Raw genomic sequence first — 19,362 nt, 5'->3', positions numbered from 1 at the left:
CCATTCACTGCTTTGGGACCTTCAAAGACTCTTTTAGTACTCCCATAGCAGTGAATGGAGAGCACGCAGTGTATTCTCAATGTTCTTTCCTTCACTTCAGGGGCCCTGTATTGGAGATAGGAGCAGGTCCCAAAGGTGAACCCCTGTGCCTATCTGACATTGATGGACTGATGGCTTAGCCTATAGATATGCCATCAATGTCCCAGATGGGCCAACCCCTTTAAGAGACCCAGTTGGTGTAGTGAAACTTACAGGCATTGCTCCTGCTCTTTACTGACCAAGAACCCCGAAACAGTTGTCTACAGATGGGTGTCTTCATTTTGGAAGAGTCTCTGGTCTGGGTGGTATGAAGTAGTTTTCTACCTGCTGGAGGAAAGCTCGTATGCATATTTTTTTTCCCATGGAGCATTGCCTGTAAGTCTCCATACAAAAGCTGAGTCTCTTTAATGAAAAGCAGTACCACCTACAGGTAATAAAAGTAATAAATAATACAAAATTAAGAAACTAATGTAAAATAATGCAGTGATTAGGGTCAGAGGTGTAGGTAGAACTTTGGACCCATTTTACTTTAGTCAAGTTCTGAAATAACATGTATTACAGTTTTTGAAGTAATAGACCTAATGTATATCCCTGGGCAGCACGCCTCTATACAGCACTGTACAAAATGCCAACACTCCCATCAGTCCCAGTCCCTATTGTGACCAAAATGTAAATTCCTTATCACAGACACATACAGCACGTACACATCACATAGTAAGTTTCAAAAGAACAAACCTATCTACATGACATTTGGCATATGGACAGCAATGAACCTGAATGAAACCCACATAAAGACAAACTCATATGTTGTCCCTGGTCGAAGTCAATTCCAGGATCCCATCATTAAAGGGAATGTATCATCCATATTTTTTTCAACGAAAGACCAGATAGTGAAACATTTTTTTTAACAGTTTTTGTTTTCTGCGAATTGCTTTATCTGTTTTCTGTTCATTCATCATGCATGAGCTATTGTTAACAGCATTCAAATATATGTTTTATAGCATCTGTGTAGGACCATAGGAACCTGCACTCAGGAGAGAGTGTTGTAGGCATGCTATGCTATCTGTGCAGAGGTCATTGTACAGGGAGGGGGAGGAGGTAAGATGTTACAATCAACTACTGTGAATAGTATGATCCTGTTTTATCTATGTATGGGTGTTACCACCCATTGTAATCCTGCCTGAGATGATAATGAGATGACTACTGAAGCCAGGAAGTGTCTGTCTATTGTGAGGCTCAGTGGTCAGTGTGGCTGGTTTTCTCAACCCCTTTTCATTATGGGTTCTTGGATAAAAGGAGTGGAAATACTGGTGGTCCCAATATTGTTATTGCTGAATGAAGTATTGCTTGGCCTTCAAGATCATGAAGAAAATAAAAGAATAAGCATGAGTTGTTCTACAGGAAATAATAGAGCAGCATATACACTATGTAATATTTTGTATTATTCAGCAAGAGTGATTGGGGCAAGGGCAGAAAATGTATTACACTATATTATAAAGCTCTCGGGGTATTTCTGAGGAATGTTTGGCAGCTATGATCTATACAGATATTATTCCAGCATAAACTTACAGAGAAATGTCTACTAGTCCTGAGAGCTAGCAGGGAAAAATAATACTGATCACAGCTCTGGATAATAGTAAAGTACACATTGCATGACTGGACAGTATTTTATATATATATTTATATATGTATCTATATATATATACACTGCTCAAAAAAATAAAGGGAACACTTAAACAACACAATGTAACTCCAAGTCAATCACACTTCTGTGAAATCAAACTGTCCACTTAGGAAGCAACACTGAGTGACAATCAATTTCACATGCTGTTGTGCAAATGGGATAGACAACAGGTGGAAATTATAGGCAATTAGCAAGACACCCCCAATAAAGGAGTGGTTCTGCAGGTTGTGACTACAGACCACTTCTCAGTTCCTATGCTTCCTGGCTGATGTTTTGGTCACTTTTGAATGCTGGCGGTGGTTTCACTCTAGTGGTAGCATGAGACGGAGTCTACAACCCACACAAGTGGCTCAGGTAGTGCAGCTTATCCAGGATGGCACATCAATGCGAGCTGTGGCAAGAAGGTTTGATGTGTCTGTCAGCGTAGTGTCCAGAGCATGGAGGCGCTACCAGGAGACAGGCCAGTACATCAGGAGACGTGGAGGAGGCCGTAGGAGGGCAACAACCCAGCAGCAGGACCGCTACCTCCGCCTTTGTGCAAGGAGGAACAGGAGGCGCACTGCCAGAGCCCTGCAAAATGACCTCCAGCAGGCCACAAATGTGCATGTGTCTGCTCAAACGGTCAGAAACAGACTCCATGAGGGTGATATGAGGGCCCGACGTCCACAGGTGGGGGTTGAGCTTACAGCCCAACACCGTGCAGGACGTTTGGCATTTGCCAGAGAACACCAAGATTGGCAAATTCGCCACTGGCGCCCTGTGCTCTTCACAGATGAAAGCAGGTTCACACTGAGCACATGTGACAGACGTGACAGAGTCTGGAGACGCCGTGGAGAACGTTCTGCTGCCTGCAACATACTCCAGCATGACCGGTTTGGCATTGGGTCAGTAATGGTGTGGGGTGGCATTTCTTTGGAGGGACGCACAGCCCTCCATGTGCTCGCCAGAGGTAGCCTGACTGCCATTAGGTACCGAGATGAGATCCTCAGACCCCTTGTGAGACCATATGCTGGTGCGGTTGGCCCTGGGTTCCTCCTAATGCAAGACAATGCTAGACCTCATGTGGCTGGAGTGTGTCAGCAGTTCCTGCAAGATGAAGGCATTGATGCTATGGACTGGCCCGTCCGTTCCCCAGACCTGAATCCAATTGAGCACATCTGGGACATCATGTCTCGCTCTATCCACCAACGTCACGTTGCACCACAGACTGTCCAGGAGTTGGCAGATGCTTTAGTCCAGGTCTTGGAGGAGATCCCTCAGGAGACCGTCCGCCAGGCGTTGTAGGGAGGTCATACATGCATGTGGAGGCCACACACACTACTGAGCCTCATTTTGACTTGTTTTAAGGACATTACATCAAAGTTGGATCAGCCTGTAGTGTGTTTTTCCACTTTAATTTTGAGTGTGACTCCAAGTCTAGACCTCCATGGGTTGAAAAATTTGATTTCCATTTTTTTTTTTTTGTGTGATTTTGTTGTCAGCACATTCAACTATGTAAAGAACAAAGTATTTCAGAAGAATATTTAATTAATTCAGATCTAGGATGTGTTATTTTTGTGTTCCCATTATTTTTTTGAGCAGTGTATATATATATATATATATATATATATATATTTATAGAGTTTCAAAGTACTACATTTATCTAGAGACAAATCTGGATTACCACAAAATAGTAAAAATGTCTGTAATAAGTGTTGTATTCTCTGCTCTAGTTTTACTATAAATGAGGTCACAAGTTGCTGGCACTGAACAACCATGGTCGGAATGAAATTCTAACCAGGGGCCTAACACAGAAGAGTGAGACAACGTAAAACATTTGCTTAGAAGCAGCTAAGCACCGTAGGAAACTGGGGGATTGGAAGTAAAAAATCTGAAAATTTAAATTATGACATGTATTCGCTACAAGCGGGCTTGTGCGAGTTCAAATCGCAAAGTTTTCGGAACTTTGACAAGACATGTTGACATCTGAATCCACAGTACAAGTTATTGGCTCCTGCGTATGGCAGTATTAGCGCTGTTTGGACAGCCAGTATACACCGTGTAGCGCCAAGGCAGGATTAGATCCTATCTGATAATAGTAAAGCCTTATTATGGGAATGGTTTTCAGCATCTAAGGCCTTCCTGATCTCCAAGGTAGGACGGGCCATAGACCCTACAGTGAAATATCTTGGTGGCCAATGCCCAGGGGGCCACCCCAGCCCTCCTTATGACAGCTGGCCAGGTACATAACAATCTGATGCTCTCAGCATTGATTAACACTGGGAGCTTCAGGTACTCACATATCTGGCTGGGGCTGCAGGTCTTCCTCCTGAATACAACTGTATCGCCGTTCTCAGGACAGTCATACAGCTGAATACAGTGGTAGAGTATAGGAGGCCATGGCTCCTTGTTACTCCATTCGCCCTCCTGGGCCACAGGCCACTATGTGAAACAATGAACAACTGGCACAGGGATGTAAGCGTCTCAGGCCCAGACTGGAAGATACCTGTGTCTGCACCGGATATATCTCTTGAGGCAGATACTACTGAGGGCACTATGAAAGTTATTAGAAGGAGCACTATAGGAGGTATTTTGGGAGCATTATTACCAGGGCCACAATAAGGGAGGCACTATAGGGGGCATTATTATTACTGGGGGCATTATAAGGGCATTGTTATTAGTGAGGGTCACTATAGAGAGCATTATTACTATTGGAGACACTGTTACTATTGTGGCCAATGCACAGGGGAAATGTTTTTCCTACACTATAGTATTTGGAGGCATTGAGTAGCAATGTGGGCACAGTATTGGCTGTGGCAGCAGGATGGCACTGTTGTGACACCAGGATAGTGAGTTTGTGTTGAGCGGATGGTGGAGAGGATGATGGGAAAGTGAGGAATTCAAGCTGTCTGTGTGGCAGAGATGAGTCATGGCTCAAAGAAGCTAGCACGGTACCTCAGTGGTTAGCACTGGTGCCTTGCAGCGCTGGGGTCCTAGGTTCGAATCCGACCAAGGACAACAATTGCATGGAGTTTGTATGTTCTCCCCGTGTTTGCGGGTGTTTCCTATGGGTACTCTGGGTTCCACCCACACTCCAAAGACAAATTGATAGGGAACTTAGATTGTGAGCCCCACTGGGGACAGTGGATGCTAATGTCTGTAAAGTACTGTAAACAAATAAAGAAGCTATCATGGTGGTCTGGTTTGAATGGACAAGATAAGGGAAGAGTGTCTACAAGAGAGAAAATATGTAATAGATATGCAGTGCTGTATTCTCCTGGAAGTTTGGTAGTGTTGAAAGACCATGCAGCATGTTGAAGATAGAGACAAGAGGAGGAGGACAGAATGCTGCATTGTGGTATTTGGTTCTACTTGGGCAATATGTTGTGCTCTTCTGTAGTACTTGGTTCTGCTGGAACTATATTTTGTGCAGTACTATGGTATTGATAACCTCCTCCTACTTCTGTTGGCCTCATTTATTTCTATTGTTTTTATTTTTCTAGGGCCACTTTAAGTTACCAGTTCGTCCCGAAATCGTGTACTGAGAACTAAATGTATGGTTTATTTGTGGTTATTTATTTTACAAGTGCATCTAAATGTATGGTTTAGTCATGGGCAGTTATTTTGCCATGTGAGCTGTAAATCTGAAGTTTAGCATTCACAATAATAAAAAAAGAACCTAATTTACCATGTGCATGATTCACAGTACTTAATGCACATTGAAATCTTTTGAAAAATCTTGGATGATTAGTCTTAATCTGTCGTCAAGGTTCCTGATAATCTCTCTATTCTAGCAGCATGTTAAAATAAGGAATGGTGTGGTCATGACTCATGACTATTTATATGGTGAAGCACAGGATAGGATTGTTGGGGAGAATGAATACAGGGAGTGAGTGACCAGTTAGGAAACACTTGAATCATTGGTGAATTGGTAAAAAAAATGTGAATTTATGAAACCAACTGATCATTGTTTAATCAATGCCTAAAGAGCATTTCCATAATTCTGTTACTGAAGCTTGAAGTTTGCTTAAATTTTTTTTCTCTCTGGATGATGACCTACTTGTTAGAAGACAATATAGTTGGCAGTCCATCAGTCAGAACTCATCAGTTCACAGTAAAAAAGGTTCAATAAAGACAGATATAGCGCAACTTTATGGTTAAATGCCAGCAAACATTAACTTGGTCTCAGGGACGTAGCTAAGGCCTCGTGCCCTCAGTGCTTTGTGGCCAGGGGCAGGGAAGTACATAGCCTTCGTGCTGCCTGAGGCAAAAATTTAAATGGCACCCCCACATGCCATATTCTTGACCTAACCCGTTTCCTCCAGCCAGAGGTGTAACTTGACCAGCATGCACTTTCTTTAATACCCGTGTCTTCTTATGCAGCACAAGGGTGTTTGGGCCCCCTTAGGCTCCTGGGCCCGGTAGCGACTGCTACCTCCGCACCCCCTATAGCTACACCCATGCTTGGTCCAATGTTTTTGAGGCATTACTCACGTACTAGCAGACTTGCTTGTTCCCCAAATGCCCTGAATGTATCTGTATGGTTTTCCTGTTTTCCACTGTCATAGGCAACATTTTTATAATTTTTAATCAGGAGAAGACAATCTAATGGACTAGTATGAAACTCATTTTAGAATAAAGCATTTAAAATACATCTTGCATGTTAATTGTCCAGTTGTAACCAAAACCCTAAGCTTCTACATGAGTAGTAGTTGGATTTGACTACCAGCAGTTATTTAGTGCACTTATTAGAAACCTTACTCAAGAATGGGTATCCAGCTATTAACCTCCAATTTTAAACATTGTCCTACTGATCATAATCATAAAGATATGAGATGGACCACTGAATATGATTAAGTTAAAGAAAAGGGTTGTTGTTGATGGATATTTATAGTGGGGCAATCTGAGTCACCATGAATGAATCTCAGAGGTAGAGATGAGCAAATCTCTCAAAATTCAATTCAGGTTCGATTTGGCCATATAGGGCATCTGATTTGTCCAGAAAATGTATGTATGATAATCTGAGGTCTCCAAGGACTCACTTTTTTTTTTCTCTGGTCTCTCAAGTTTATTTTATTTTTCTCTCTCCACCTCCACTTGTCCCAAAAAATTGGCTCAAAACAAATCATCAAAAATTCAGATTCAGATGCAACTCGAATTTTTGCAAAATTTGGGTCGTATCTGATTTGTTTTAGATCAAATCACTCATCTCTGCTCAGTGGTATAGCTACACTGATAAAATGAGGTTTTATCTCTGTTATTGATATTTTTTCTCTCGCACTAATTGCAACTTCAAGTTCAGGGACTTGCTGCCATTCTCATCACTATTACCGGTTATACATCAACATGATTTAATATAATTTGCATTTAATGCACACTTACTTTTGCTGAGAAATTTACCAGCGAACTGTTCAGACTGCCAGAAGTACATTTCAAAATTAAATTGTGGTTCTCAATATTCTCTGAATCTACGTCCTCATTACCATGGATCAATGATCTCTCCGGATGTACAGATGTTCTCTGGTAGGCAACGCAAGTCATGCCAATAAAGCTTGCTGGTTTGATTAGGACAGCCTCCAGTGCGATATTAAGGGAAACCTGTCAAAACACATTGAGCTGGTCAACTGCCAACGTATTTAAGAAATCAACACACAAAAATTACCTTATTTAGGGAAGCAACACAGACATCTGGTACCGCACAACCTGTTTTAGGGCGGCCAAACAAATTCTTTACCTGACTAATTACCTTTGCTCCAAATTAATAAAGCGCACAATATTTTGTAGAAGTATCATTCCAAATATGAAAGCTGTATCTATTAAGCCAGCCATTGCCAGATGACAGTTCTAATGTGCAAAAGGCAATTTTTTGCTATTTAATCATGTTTTGTCTACTGTGAGTAAAAAAAAAAAGACAAGTCCATCAAATTCAACCATTTGACATAGATGAGGGAAAGGGGTGCACATTTTAGAACTTCAGGGTGTGCAGACCATCTTGTGGGAGGGTTTTTCTATGAACCACCTTATCAGGCTGTCTGGTTGACATAAGACATGGTCAACTGGTTATTAATTTATAGCAGAAGCTAAATTTTCATAAACTTTTTGAGATTATTTGGCAAAACACCTCATAAGGCATGAGCCAATTTGACCTTAAAGGCTATGTACATCTTTGGGGGCAATCAAAATCTAATCTAAATCTAATCTAAAATCATTTTTTTTATTGGATTGGTCTTTATTAGAAATGTGGAGTCCTTTTCACTATACAGAGCTAAGATGCTCTACTAGCAGAATCTAAATTTTTTCTCTGCTCCATCAGACATCTAGCTGACTGGCTCCTTATCGCTGCACTCTTACAGCAAAGTTGTAAGACACTCTCCTGTTTTGCGGTCCACTGGGGCCCCCAGGAATTCTCGTGGGGCTCGGCCTGCGGGGGGACCCCATTGGAGTAGCGTTTCCGACTCCTTTGCGTGCAGACGCGGTTCCGGCGTCCATTCCGACGTGATCGAGTATCCATGCTGGGCCGCTTGAGCGTCCGCGTGCACGCTTGAGAGGAGATTCACAAAGGGTTACGCAGCCGAACATACGCGCATCTTATTCTCTACGCCAGCCGCTGACGGGGAATATACCTGTACATAAACTCTAGTAGATTAGAGGGAAGGTATGGGTTAAGTGATCAATATCCAGCCAAGGCCGCACAAGTGTCAGGGATTAGGATAATCATATGGCCTATGAGGAATAGACACATGGCACTCTGTGATTGGCTAGCAGGTGTTTAAGAGGTGATCTCGCTGGCTGGTCAGTGCCCACTGTTGTTTTGACAACCCGGGTGTATGTTGCTGTTCAAATTCTTCCAGACTACCTGTGCATGACCTCTGACTTCCTCAATCCATCTCTAGAGACTGCCTGTGGGAAAGTTCTATGCGGAACAGTTTGTCTCGTGTTGGACCTCGGATCAGACCCTGGAAATGTCTCGTCCCTACTTACTACGTTACACAGACTATTTCTGTGCATATGAACTTTGGCCTGGTCTGGCTGTCCCTTGTGAGTTTTCCTGCACAAGTTATTATTTGGATTGATTACCTGCATATGATTTCTGGTTTGGACTGTACTGCCGTCATTTAATAAATCCACCATTGTTTAAACTCTGTCTGGTTGTTTGGGGTTCTGCACCATTACAAAAGCTCAATCCTTATCTTACTGATAAGAATGTGGCTTAAATAGGTTTATGACCTCTTATTAAATTAGAGATAAGGGTTATTAGATGACTGGCACAAAGTGAAAGTAGGATGCACACAGCTGTACATAGCCTTTAAAGGTTAAAAAAAAAATCCTACTTCACCCAATGTGGTGATTGGACTGAATTAACATTCATAATGGCCTGGGATTCCATATGTGATGGTATTATTTTAAGAAATCACCAAGGCCTCTGGAATCCATCAATGGTTTCCACAAAAAAAAGTTCCTGAGATGACTATTCCGCATTATTACTCTTCTTAGGTACAGTAAAGAGACCTCAATGTGTCTGGAGACTGAACCTTTTTTTCTCTATCAAGAAGAAATGCCTTCTTGTACTGTATCTTAGGGCACTTTACTTTGAATGCCTTAACTTCACTTATTATTTTGACTTAGTCCAAAGGATCACTTCTGAAATGCTTGAAAAAGGTTAAAAAGCCATTATGAGCCATTTCAATTTGACCTCTTTTCAAGTGGGTTTGCCACGTCAATGATGGAATTGGATAGTTGTTCTTTATTGGACTAGAATTGATATGTCTAGCAGGTAGCTACTGTATGAATAACTGTCATAGAGGAACACCATGGTATTGATAGAGGAACCATAAAGATGACAACAAATGGTGTTCATTGCAGCATTGATGCTGTCGGAGAGATGGATCAACACTGGTACCCAACCTTTCCAGTTGAGGTGGTATGAGTGAACCCACATGGAGGGTTAATGGTAATCATTTGGATTTTGCTATGTAGCTTCAGCCTCTCAAGTTACCTTGATTATAGCATAAATCAGTATCATGCATCTGTTTACGCTTAACTATATAGGGGATAGAGCACCAAAATAATAAAATGAAAAACAAAAAAACTTTATTGAAATCGCTGATTAAAATGTCAGTTTGGAATGGCTATCTGCCTCTTTCCTATCGAACACTTAGGGAGCCACACAATAGCCCTTTAACCCCCCTTATTTGTTTTGGGTGTAGGTTGGGGGTTTAAAGTTTATATGGTTCCCACTAAAGTGAGGGTACAGATGTATACAGCACACGTTCACCTTTCTAGAGCCATACACATGCTAGCCCACTGCAGATCACCTGAGCTTACTTAATGCGCACTTGAATCAAATGGCTATGAAGTTAGTGTGTGCCCTACATCTAGGTGCCTATTCATATGGCCCTCACTGCAAACAGGCTACAGATGTGATTTTTTTCTAAACCGCGTCCCACTCGACGCGTTTTCTAGCTGGACACCGCCAGCCATTCATCAGGAGTCGGTGCGCCTAGATTGAAACAAAATAACAAAATTAGCAACTCAGATCAGTGCTTCACGCTTCTGATAACGAGTGGCAGCTAAACGTAGATCTGGCAATATGACGACCGTAGCGTGACCGCCAAAGTGCGCTCCTTAAAAAGTCAGCAGCCACTCCCCTGGGAGGAGCGTCACAGCAGTCCGTCCAACTAGTACTCAAATCAGTACTCCTCCTCCTGCTGCCTTGGCCAGCGCAAAGTACCGGAGGATCAAGATTGAACTTCCACTTCTCATTATATCTGATACACTTTGTGTGTTGTTTCATTATTTGAGAGAGACGCTAATGAGTTCTGTTTGCGCAGTGTATCTTTCTCACTGTATATGCGACTACTGTCTTCATTATGATCGCGGGTATTGCCTGGTCTTGTATTTTTATCATGTCCCCATAAAAGACATTTCAGAGCCATAGTATATTCACCATACAAGCGGAAGTTCAATGAGCCATTTCAAACTGACATTTTAATCAGTGATACCAATAAAGTTTTTAGTTTTGTTATTTTGGAGCTCTATCCACTATATAGTTAAGTGCTTTCAGACTGTGATAGAGGCAAAACTTTACATCATCTTCTTAGTTAATAATTTTATGCATCTGTTTACCACAATACAACTTGGTTGTGTAGCACCCGACTTTTACTTCTAATCAATGCGCCATATAGAAATATTCATGACTTCAATAAGAAAATAATGTTATTGCAAATAATGTCAGACACAACTACTTTACTATTCCTATTTTAAACCCATCCCCTCTCCTGCCTATTATAGGTAAACACATTCTTAAATCCAAGTTCATCTCAATGTGTTCTATCTGAATTTAGGTGATTTATCCTTTTAAGAACCTTAAAGGGAATATTTTTCCTATGTACAGTGCGAAATATAATGTAGATACTTAAAAAATGAATCACTGGGCGTGTGTAAGAGACAAAAGGTTAATGCAAACCAGAAGGTTAAGGAGTCTCCAATGGCCAAGAATGAGAAGTCAACACTTGCATTGGATACTGCGGCTTTCCAAGGGACTAATCAATGCCAGCAGCTCAAACTTCCAGGCTTTTCATTTTATCATTGAGAGATGGAGCTGAAAATACTGCTAAGCATATCCTCTGCTTGGCTACCTCTGCCCTCTTTTATCATAATCAAAACCATACACGCAAATGGCTCTCTGTAGTATTATGATGTGAAAACACTTTAGAGGCAAGTTACATACATATTATAGCCCAATTACCAGGTTAATTGATAGCAAGCATCAACGACTTTGCTGGAAGTTGAGGTCAGCCAATTTATTGTTAAAGCTAGAAAACATCTATTGTATGATGTGTAGAAAGAATATACAACATGATATTCAGCTTTCTTTGTCTAGGTAGACAAAAAAAACAACAACTATGGTATCCAGGAGCATATTACTAGATGACTAAATGTGCATGGACATTTGGACATCATATCCACATGTATTTGTTGAATTTCTTATTTCAGAGGCCTACAATAAATTAAAGGAGTTGTCTCACTTCAGAAAATGGCATTAATCATTTAGACAAAGAATACAAGGCGCTTCCTAATGTATTGTGATTGTCCATATTGTGTCTTTTGCTGGCTTGATTCATTTTTCCATCGCATTATACACTTCTCATTTTCAAGGGTTACAGCCATTGTTTCATCGCAGATATGAGGTGGCCAGGACAATACCGCTGTGCATGCGTGCCTGTGTGCTCTCCAATGGTCCCGGCCACCAGAGAGGCTGCCACTTTTTTCTATAGAGTGCAAGCACGGCCACCACTGCTGAATTGCAAGGTGGTCATAACCCCTGGAAATGAGCATGTGGGATGAAAAAATGAATCACGCCATCAAAATGAGGCAATATGGACAATCACAATACATTAGTAAGTGCCTTGTATTACCTTTGTCACTTAACATGTTAACTTTGTCAATTAACATGATAAATGCCATTTCCTGAAGTGAGACAACCACTTTAAAGTTCTTGGGTTCCAAATTAAAAAAAAATAGAGCATTAATATGGTACTGGATCCCTATTTGCTACTACTACCACCTCCATTCTTCTTGGAAGACTTTCACCTAGATTTTAATGCCATCTTGTCCATTGAAACAGAAAAATTATTAATGAGGTTGGGCACTGAAGATTTGTAAGACCTGACTTGTGGTTGTCTTCCTTAAGATGTTTGATGGGGCTGAGGCTAGGGCTGTCAAATACTTACATATCAAACTTTGCAAAACATTTTATTATGTACTGTCATGTTGAATCAGGAAAGGAATTTCTCTAAATTGTTACTACACAGTTGGCCACATTGATTTAAAAGGTCACTGTATGGAATATTATACTTAAAGTGGCAAAAGAAAAACTGCTGTCTCCTAACTTACCCTGCACAGTCTTAGTGTATTCCTGTGTGATACAGAGTCAGCCTGTCTCCCCTGCCTCCTGCTGGTGATAGACTTCTCCCTATCAGCTTTATAAACATTGGGCAAGGGAGAGCAATGTGAAGCTATATTACATAGGAATACACTGGAGAGCCTACACTGATGGATACAGGCTCGGACTGGCCCACAGGGGTATAGGGGAATCCCCCGGTGGGCCCCTGAGCAAGGTGGGCCCCTAGTCTCCCACCCCCTGCACAAGTGGCACATAACACATTAGATTTAGTACACTACATACATATATTCAATATACAGCACCTCAACCAGCTTATGTTCATATAAAAAAACTTGTTAGATTATTTATTATATTTGAATGTATCCGTACGGTGGGCCCCCAAAATAAATTTTACTGGTGGTCCCTAGGTACCCCAGTCCGACACTGCTGAGAATTCACTGGATCCGGCACTGCTGGATGCAGACAGAATCCCCTCCAGCCCCATTAACTATAATGGGGTACGGCAGAGATCCGGCCACAATCTGGGAAAAAATGCAGAGAATCAGCGGGACATAAACCGCTGCATGCTGTGCTTTGTGTCCAGTCGATTCCTTGCATTTTCTGCCGGATTAGGTGGCCGGATCATACTAAAACCCCTAATGTCACCTGGGGACCCCCAAAGATGCTTGTGTGTTGGCTGAAGCCCTCCTATCTTACTGGTGGCTGGCCCTGCCTCTCAATTGTGCTTCCGGTTTTGGCCCCGCCCCTAGACTGCAAGGGGGTGGGGCCTGTTGGGGTCATGTGATTGGGCTGCTCAGTCAAAAATGCCCGGGCCTATTTTTTGTCCCAGTCCGGCACTGGATGGATAATATAAAAAGTGTGAGCCAGGGGAGTTTTAGAACTGCTGGTAATTATTATAGAGACTCACTGCATTCCTGGTCTCTCACATACGGCAGAAATTATATCTTCAGCAGTACATACATGGAGGGACATACAGTGGAACAAGGAGGCTAGAACTGGGTGGGCCGGGGTCTGAAATATTCCAGGTGGGATTTGACAGGTGGTAATGTCATCTTGTAGTTCAAAGGTAGTCATCCACACAGGAGAGACTGATCTACTTTCCACACAAGAAAGTATATACTGGAGTGGGTGTCAGACAGGAAAACAAATGAGGGTTATGCATTATAAAAGATTTCAAAATGTAGGGGAAAAAATTGAAGGAATTTTTCTTTAATGTTGTCTAGGATTAGACAAAAAAAGAACAGTGCTACTCTCATCCATCTACTTTTTCAGGCATTGCAGCTCATCCCCGTTCAAGTGATTGCGTCCAAACTGAATACCAGGAACAGGCTCTAAACAGTTAGGTACTGAATCTGATCTGGAACCAAATCAGGTGCATTTTTCTAATCATGGACAACCCATTTATTAGACTCAATCCCCCTCCCAAATGATTAAAAGCCATTTTCCTCCATCAAACTTTACAATTATGCCGTCTTCAGATGGCGATTCATCAATTCAGACAATGGGTTTCTATTGATCGGCTGCTCAAAGAAAACCAGTCTATGAAGCTTGTGATGAGCAGTTGTGCTGATGCTGCTTCTAGACTGAGTAGTGAGTGTTACCTCCAAGGACAGGGGATTCTTGCACACTATTCACTGCAGTACTTTGTGATCTCGTTCTGTGAGCTTGTGTTGTCTATGAACACATTACTACAATACATTTCTACTTCATGGTAATGGTAATTTACTCCATGTTTGCTGGCATAGGTACAACTATCCATTAAAAATAATGGGTAATAAACATGACAACTTTCATTCCCAAAATTATGCATAAATAGTGCTAAATGAGAGCTTTTATGATTGGTCTTACTACAATAATAATACGATACAATTCTAATAGCAAATTCACTTCTTTGAGAGATCTCCGCAAGATGCTCACCTTTGACAAGACTTGTGTTTTACCGCTCAAAGACAGCCCGGATATCTGCTCCAGACAGTGCACTATTCTGGTGCAGGCTTTGGCTTCGTTCTGCGCCATCCACAAAATGTGGTCTTTCACTGACATTATGTTACTTGCGATTTCTATAATTATGCCCCCAAGCTGTTAGAGAAAAAGATTCAATTAGAGTAATACAATCAGTGCCTGAAGTCTATTAAATGACTAGTGTCCTACATAGAAAGTGTTTATTGTGATATAGTAATTCATAGGATCATTATATGATCGCTATAACCTAATGTGCACTCGAAGAACATACAGTATAGACATCTATGGAGCCTCATGTTCTATTTCTTTCAATAACATTCAGGTCACCTAAAAAAGAAATGCATGATGTCTTTATATAACTTGGTATCATTATGGATTCTTGCAAATATACTTTATAATCAGTTGCCATCTATACGATATTGTGTTATTTTGGACTTGTAGCAATCTGAATCCTAAAGGAGCAGATGTCAGCTGATATCACTATATTTACTACTATGGTAAATATCCATATATATTACCATTTTTGTTGATTTTGTATACAATAAGAGAAGCCAGTTCCAATGGAACATTAAAGGAGGCTTTCAATGGGGGGGGGGTTAAACCTACTGAAAGTCCTGCTTTATTGTAGAACAAAGAAAATATCAAGGTCCTGAAAGATGCAGAAACAAGATCAGGGTGAACGGGGAAAAAAAAGGGATGAGACGACTAATGTAGAGGTGCCCCGGCAGAGGGAGGCATGAGGATGAGTGAGAGTAAAGGTAAGGTGGAGCCGGTAATAACAGCAGTCCTAGCCAGGAACTTCACAAATAGAGATATGTAAGGTCTCAGGAGGTGGATCAAGTAATTTGATTTGGAGTCAGGACTAGTGATGAGCGGGAGGTGCCATATTCGATTTTGCGATATTTCGCGAATATTCGAATGAATATTCGTATTATTTTCGTCGAAATCGAATATTCGTAATTATTTTATTTTTCGCGAATAATATGCGATTAAATTACTCGTACGATTTTATTTTTTTATTTTTTTCCTGTATAAGGCAACGTTCCTATGACTATGGCTAGGCTAATATGTGTATTTTACGAAATTTCTTAATATTGCTCTAACTTCGTCTTTTAGAATATTCGCAATATTCTAAAAGACAGAGTTAGAGCAATATTACGAATATTCTAAAAGACGAAGTTAGAGCAATATTAAGAAATTTCGTAAAATACACATATTAGCCTAGCCATAGTCATAGGAACGTTGCCTTACACAGGAAAAAATAAAACTAAAAAAATCGTACGATTAATTTAATCGTACGATTTTTTTATTTTATTTTTTCCTGTATAAGGCAACGTTTCTATGACTATGGCTAGGCTAATATGTGTATTTTACGAAATTTCTTAATATTGCTCTAACTTCGTCTTTTAGAATATTCGTAATATTCTAAAAGACGGAGTTAGAGCAATATTACGAATATTGTAAAAGACGAAGTTAGAGCAATATTAAGAAATTTCGTAAAATACACATATTAGCCTAGCCATAGTCATAGTCATAGAGATATGTAAGGTCTCAGGAGGTGGATCAAGTAATTTGATTTGGAGTCAGGACTAGTGATGAGCGGGAGGTGCCATATTCGATTTTGCGATATTTCGCGAATATTCGAATGAATATTCGTATTATTTTTGTCGAAATCGAATATTCGTAATTATTTTATTTTTCGCGAATAATATGCGATTAAATTACTCGTACGATTTTATTTTTTTATTTTTTTCCTGTATAAGGCAACGTTCCTATGACTATGGCTAGGCTAATATGTGTATTTTACGAAATTTCTTAATATTGCTCTAACTTCGTCTTTTAGAATATTCGCAATATTCTAAAAGACAGAGTTAGAGCAATATTACGAATATTCTAAAAGACGAAGTTAGAGCAATATTAAGAAATTTCGTAAAATACACATATTAGCCTAGCCATAGTCATAGTCATAGGAACGTTGCCTTATACAGGAAAAAATAAAAATAAAAAATAGTACGATTAATTTAATCGTACGATTTTTTTTTTTGATTTTTTTTTTCTGTATAAGAAAATAAAAATATACGAATATTCGATTTCGCGAATATATGGAACTATATTCTAAATATTTGCGAAATCTCAAAATTGCGATATTCGAGAAAAAAAATCGAAATTCGAATATTCGCGCTCAACACTAGTCAGGACGTGACTGACGTTTGAGGTGCTGTAGTTTCAGTGTGGAGGTCTTATCCCAATCCGTCACGACATCCCGGTTCTCTATTTCCAGTGGAGTGATGTCCATCTGAGAGAATGCCTCCTGCAGATCAGAGAACGAGGAAATCCTGATTCAACGACCAGAATACGCAAATGACAGACCAAAAGGAAAAGTTCAGCAGTATAGGGTTCTCCTGTCATGTAAATAATCAGTTAGCAGTTTAAGGGCCCTCATTTTCTGCAGCGTGACAGGGGAGAGATACTGAAATACCGAAATAGTGGCTTCTCCGCAAGTGATGTTGCTTAAGGTTCTGGCTGCAGAGAGGATCTTTTCTTTGTCTCAAAAATTAAAAAAACGACATGTAATGTCCCTAGGAGGTATGGAGTCTTTGGGCTTCTGCCTGAGGGCCCAATGGGCCCATTCAATGATGAATGATGCTGATTGATCCTCCCCCAAAAGGGTATCAGCAATTTTCCTGATAGTGGCTGGTATTTACTTATGAGTCACTGATTCTGGGATGCCACTAAAATGGAGGTTCCAGACTCAGTTTTCCTGATCCTCCAGCACAGAGTATGGAGAGTTGATATGTGATTGGCAGGAGGAGAGAGATTGCGTCACCGCTGAGTTGTGTTCAATAGAAGTGGCTTGCACGGATTCCAATGATTCCACTCTGTGGCCTAGCACGGAGATCTCATATTTAAGAGGGGTCAGTACTTCTTCTAGAGCCTGCTTGATAAAGCACCTCAACACCGGCAAGCATCGGAAGCTCCCAAACTTCTCTCCATCACTGTCTATATCAGACATACCCTCCTCCACCATCTCTGGAGCATGACTGTTCCCCGCCACCATCTTAGGTTCCTTAGCTGCGGGCATCCTGACTTGAAAATGCGGTGTGTGACACAGAAGGTTTGAGTGCCTGGTGTTGCCACAGGACAATTCCAGGCTGTAAAGGCAGACTAACAGAAGGGTGGACTTAGTATTCCATAATAAGTTGTTTATCGTAGTCATGATATAACAACACGTTTCGGGACATGAGACACCCGTTTGTCAGGTTACATAAGACAATAGTACATTCAGATTTTGAGACATATTTAAGGGGAAAAGAACAGCGGAGAAACCACTCGGCAGTAAGTCAGAGCTGGTGCCGCCCTGCGGGTGGTGCCTGTTCTTTGACTATACAAAACTATAATGATAAAGCAAACAAGGACTACAAGTAGCAGCACACTTCTCCATGCGCAAAGACACATGCAAACATTGGAAACATGAATAAATGTAATCTGCATTGCTGCTATACTTACTATATGAAAATTAGAAGCTCTTTACACACATTTGTGATCAAAAATATATCGGGCCAGTGACAAGGTGGCTTCTAACAGATGGGACCTACACTAACAGACTTGCCTTTCTTGGGCTTTGGTCTACAAATTTCAGGGCATTGTTAAATACAGCTATGTCATGCTTTGATTAAAACGCTAAGCAGATAACAGGAGTGCAAAATCTAAATAGGGGAAGCCACTCTCCCAAATGTACAGGGTGGGCCATTTATATGGATACACCTTAATAAAATGGGAATGGTTGGTGATATTAACTTCCTGTTTGTGGCACATTCGTATATGTGAGGGGGGAAACTTTTCAAGATGGGTGGTGACCATGGCGGCCATTTTGAAGGCGTCCATTTTGAATCCAACTTTTGTTTTTTCAATAGGAAGAGGGTCATGTGACACATCAAACTTATTGGGAATTTCACAAGAAAAACAATGGTGCGCTTGGTTTTAACGTAACTTTATTCTTTCATGAGTTATTTACAAGTTTCTGACCACTTATAAAATGTGTTCAATGTGCTGCCCATTGTGTTGGATTGTCAATGCAACCCTTTTCTCCCACTCTTCACACACTGATAGCAATACCACAGAAGAAATGCTAGCACAGGCTTCTAGTATCCGTAGTTTCAGGTGCTGCACATCTCGTATCTTCACAGCATAGACAATTGCCTTCAGATGACCCCAAAGATAAAAGTCTAAGGGGGTCACTGGATATGCGAAATTGCTACATGATGATGTGTTTCCCTCTTTATGCACTGAAGCTGGCACGTTCCCTGAGTTTTTCCAGCAAGATGGTGTACCCACCACCACATTATGGGTGTCAGGTCCGAGCATTCCTAGATGAACAGTTTCGTGGAAAGTGGATTGGTTGTCGTGGGCCAGTTGAATGGCCCCCAAGGTCTCCCGATCTGACCCCCTTAGACTTTTATCTTTGGGGTTATCTGAAGGCATTGTTTTTCTTGTGAAATTCCCAATAAGTTTGATGTGTCACATGACCCTCTTCCTATTGAAAAAACAAAAGTTGGATTCAAAATGGCCACCTTCAAAATGGCCGCCATGGTCACCACCCATCTTGAAAAGTATCCCCCCTCACATATACTAATGTGCCACAAACAGGAAGTTAATATTACCAACCATTCCCATTTTATTAAGGTGTATCCATATAAATGGCCCACCCTGTACAATGCAAAAGAGAATTAGACCAGAACCTTTAAACTAAATATAAAGGGAGTTCAGGTGCACACTACCATAGCTGCAATGC

The 19,362-nt window shown here is 40.9% G+C and overlaps 1 protein-coding gene across 1 annotated transcript in view; it reads right to left on the bottom strand.

The window, feature by feature from the left end:
• The window catches only part of ADGRA1 (adhesion G protein-coupled receptor A1), a 926,644-nt gene that overhangs the window by 583,410 nt on the left and 323,872 nt on the right, over positions 1 to 19,362 (bottom strand). The window contains exons 11-12 of the mRNA XM_040434818.1: positions 14,526 to 14,687; positions 7,085 to 7,300 (exon numbers count right to left, since the gene is read on the bottom strand). Of these exons, the coding sequence (XP_040290752.1) occupies positions 7,085 to 7,300; positions 14,526 to 14,687 (378 nt within the window). The remainder of the gene's footprint in view (positions 1 to 7,084; positions 7,301 to 14,525; positions 14,688 to 19,362) is intronic.

The sequence above is a fragment of the Bufo bufo genome, chromosome 6 (genome assembly GCF_905171765.1).
Source record: "Bufo bufo chromosome 6, aBufBuf1.1, whole genome shotgun sequence".
Classification (NCBI taxonomy): domain Eukaryota; kingdom Metazoa; phylum Chordata; class Amphibia; order Anura; family Bufonidae; genus Bufo; species Bufo bufo.
The sequence above is the reverse complement of the archived record's forward strand: the minus strand, read 5'-3'. Positions and strand labels throughout refer to the sequence as shown.